The sequence below is a fragment of the Limulus polyphemus genome, unplaced genomic scaffold (assembly GCF_000517525.1).
Source record: "Limulus polyphemus unplaced genomic scaffold, Limulus_polyphemus-2.1.2 Scaffold814, whole genome shotgun sequence".
Taxonomy (NCBI): domain Eukaryota; kingdom Metazoa; phylum Arthropoda; class Merostomata; order Xiphosura; family Limulidae; genus Limulus; species Limulus polyphemus.
The window spans coordinates 121,439-125,632 of NW_013666424.1; the positions used below are offsets into that span (position 1 = coordinate 121,439).

At 27.7% G+C, this 4,194-nt stretch overlaps 1 protein-coding gene across 2 annotated transcripts in view; it reads right to left on the reverse strand.

Annotated features, from left to right (window-relative positions):
* Window positions 1–4,194, reverse strand: part of LOC111086057 — a 31,427-nt gene that overhangs the window by 21,671 nt on the left and 5,562 nt on the right. For both annotated transcript variants that reach the window (XM_022387455.1, XM_022387456.1), the window contains exons 4-5: window positions 2,157–2,238; window positions 283–375 (exon numbers count right to left, since the gene is read on the reverse strand). In XM_022387455.1, coding sequence (XP_022243163.1) covers window positions 283–375; window positions 2,157–2,238 — 175 coding nt within the window. The remainder of the gene's footprint in view (window positions 1–282; window positions 376–2,156; window positions 2,239–4,194) is intronic.

Sequence of the window (4,194 nt, forward strand, 5' to 3'; positions counted from 1 at the left end):
TATATAACCTCTGAAATAATTTTTATATTGAAACAATTTCAATGCATTGTATGCAAATTTACTGTCTGGTAGAATTTGAAAAAAATAATGTACCATACTGGTTCCTGAGCTTAAGACATGCTGTGCATGGCTATGTTTAAGCTCTGTTGCTTATATTTAATCACATAAACCCAATCTATCTTTAAGTCTAATGTGTTATATACATACCTGATGAAGAATTAGAAATTAACAAAAATATACACACCTAACGAAGAATTAGAAATTAACAAAAAATATACATACCTAATGAAGAATTAGAAATTTTTGGCAATAGATGTTGATGTCTTGCCACCATTATTATATCAAACATTATGTTCTTTGCATTACTAGTACGTCCTACATTGTACAAAAAAATTGAATGTTTTAGTCCCTTAGGAACTAAAAGTATGATATATATATATATGAGGGATCTAAGACACTTATTTACAAAAGGACCAAAATAAACATTATGCTAAAAAAAATTAACTATTAAAAAAGTTATGAAATATTTCTACTTATAAAATCATAATTTTATATTGACATATTAGATATGTAGTAATAATTTTAAAGCCTATATCATGAACACCCAATAATTGAAATTTTAAGGTGCCTAAGCTCTATAAGTCTGGCCCAAAATATCATTAACAGTGAGGGTACCCAAGTGGTGATACAATTCATTCTAATCATTATAAGCAGAAACATAAAAAAAAAAGTATATTTAATTAGCTATACTCATTACCAAATTGATTTTTAGTTATGTTCTAAGTACACAGTTTACTCTCATCAGAATTTATTATTATTTACTTCGGACGAAAGACAGCATTTCTCAACCTTTCCAACACCTATTTAATTAGCTATACTCATTACCAAATTGATTTTTAGTTATGTTCTAAGTACACAGTTTACTCTCATCAAAATTTATTATTATTTACTTCGGACGAAAGACAGCATTTCTCAACCTTTCCAACACCAAGGACTGCCTCACTGCCTCATTAAACTGTCACAGACCACTAAAATACAAATACAACAAAAACCCATTATAATTTACATACGAATATTCTGTCATTCAAAATTTGTAGTGCATACTGGAGAGATTTATACATTTTGATAAGAAGTTTAGAAAAAACGACCTTTATACTCCAGGTACATATAGAAAAGAATTGTTTTATTTTAACCAATGTTTTCATCAGGGTTAATATACACAATAGTTTTGTATATTAACCCTGATAAAGCCACAAAGATGAAACGGTTGTTAAAATAAAAAAATTATTTTATATATATATATATCTGGAGTATAAAGGTCGTTTTTTTCTAAACTTTTTATCAGAATATTCTGTCAGTTTTTGTTTATTTGTTTTCATGAAATCCCACGGGCCAGCAAGATGGTTTTAATGGACTTGCACAAGTCCATGGATCAGTGGATGAGAAATTTATTTCATGATTGATGAGTTATATCAGTCCGGCCAGGTTCACCACATACACAAGTAATATCACCTAATGAAGCTCTACAAGTGCTTTGGAAGAAATGTCCATCTGATGTAGCAACAGTGGACAATACAAACCTGATAAAGGAGTAATATCCTAGCAGTTTTACAAAATTTTCAAAAGAAATGTTCTTTACGGACGTCTGTAAATTTTGCTTTGCTGTAAATAAATACAAGTTAGTTGTTTTCTATCTTATTATGAATTATTTTTGTGACAATAAATACGTTATTTAAATAGTCTATTTACAATATTAACGAGAAAGAACAAAAATAAATATGTCCACTTCTAATATTGATTTTGTCTTTTATTCCATATTCTAGGTAAGGTCACTCAGCTTTGATTTATTACACCACTAAATGTAGTTGAAGTTGTTTTCCTTTAAATACCCTACTGCTCTTTCCAACTACAAGAGGACTGTTAATCTCTAAGCATTTATTTTACCTTTAAACTAACTGATATCAAAGCATTATAGTGAAGAACAGTTCTCAGAAGAAAACAAAATGGATTCTGTTTGGAAATACAGATATCTATATTGTACTTGTTAACTACGTGCTCTACGAACAATATGTACATGCCACACCTCATCATAACCAAAAACAATTCTTTCACTTTAATAAAATATTTTAATTTAAAAAGAAACGTAGAATATTTACCTTCAATAAAGTTTTTATGGAGTCGAATGTATCCTTCATCCAGACATCTCAAGAAATCTTCTCTACAAAAAGGAAATTTCTCCTGAAACAATGTCAAAATGTTCTAGGATGAGTACATACTGAATCCAGATTCAACATTAAAAGTGTCTGGGAGAAGTAATTCATGTGATTAATACAAAAAACGTGTTTGACAAGACAGGTAAATATTTAACACACCAATAATGAGACAACATTTGCCAAATGTCTCAACCTGAGTATTTTCAACAATGCTACCGTTATCTTTTTTTCACAGCAAGGAAATAACTGTTCCCTGGAGCTAAATATAATGTCATTATATTTAATCACAAATACTGTATATCATATTGACAAGTAACAAGTTTTTATTTTTTTTTAACATATGTATGAAACAGTGACTAATAAACACATTTCACAAAGCAATTATAGTGGCACGTGTAAGATATCAGTGACTGTTATGGGAAAATTTTTACAACTGGGTCATTACTCATGTGGTAATACTATGTACAATACAAAGATATCATATTATGTTTCAGCTCCATAAACAAAAAGTTATAACGTGGTATACAATCTGCAGCCAGTTTTAAGGGGGTATATGTAGCTTATTACTTCCTGTTTCAAGTACAACATGTTTTGGTATAAGAACTCTATATATATATACATGTTATACAAAGTTGGTCGTAGATTATTTATACAGTAAAACATGATTTTTACAGACTAGTTTTTAATTAGTCTCAGTCCTAATATTGCATTTGTTTTTGTGACTTTTATTCACGATTAGTCCTAGCTCGATGATAAATTACTAAGTACTTATTTCTGTTTTCCAATAAATAAAGTGACAGAGACACAGTTAGTGTCATGAATGTACACTTTAAAATAGAGGGTGCAATAAGTATAAAGTTAATTAATAATGAAACCAAATGTTTATTTTTCAACCACTTATTAATAAAAACAGTGTATTCATTAAAATGTACTACTTAATTACTTACAACTAATACCTTAATTAATGTGTAACGTGAATATAACATCACCCACAATCTTCACTTTCATTAAAAATTAATTACGTTTTAATAAGTTGAAATTAAAGGTAGGTATCCAAAGTTTCTGCTCTGACCTGTACACATTTTATGTTATCATTCTGTTCATATATTCAGGTCAAGAACAGAGTAGCAGAAATTATAACCAAATACGTTTTCTGGAAAATTTACAACTGTTTTAATTTCATGTGTAGCTCCAGCAAAGAATAACAGGATATAAAAGTTTTGTATTAGTACAATTTAGCTATAATAGTTTAAATCACAGAAATCACTACCTATTTTTTAATGTACATGACAGTAAAATAAGCACTTTTCATAGTATTTAGTATTAGTTGATTTTTTTCAATTTCTGTAGTGCATTAAACAGAATGAAAATGTCAACACATGGTTTAAAAGCCATATGTAACTGAATTGTTCATTACAAGTAAATTAAAAGTATTCTAAACATGTTAATAATAACATTAAACATTTTGATAAGGAGTATACTAATATCTGTAACTTAAACTAGAAATGTTAGAATAACTGATAAATACACAATTCAGGATGTGATGATGTAATGAAAGTACAATATCACTTTTTTTTTGTTTGGCCAATGGTTTTAAATTGTTACTTAACTATGGGAATTAACCAGAAATAAAATATGTTAGTAGTTTTTTCTTTTGCAAAATATCATTCATATACCCTCATTAGCTTTAATAGAAACATGGGAGTAATTTCAGATTTGTCAGTAAAATAACTCTCACAGAATAAATTTTACTGTTATTATTAACATTTTTTTTTGTTAATTTCTAATTCTTCATTAGGTATGTATATTTTTTGTTAATTTCTAATTCTTCGTTAGGTATGTATATTTTTTGTTAATTTCTAAATCTTCGTTAGGTATGTATATTTTTTGTTAATTTCTAATTATTCATTAGGTATGTATATTTTTTGTTAATTTCTAATTATTCATTAGGTATGTATATTTTTTGTTAATTTCTAATTAT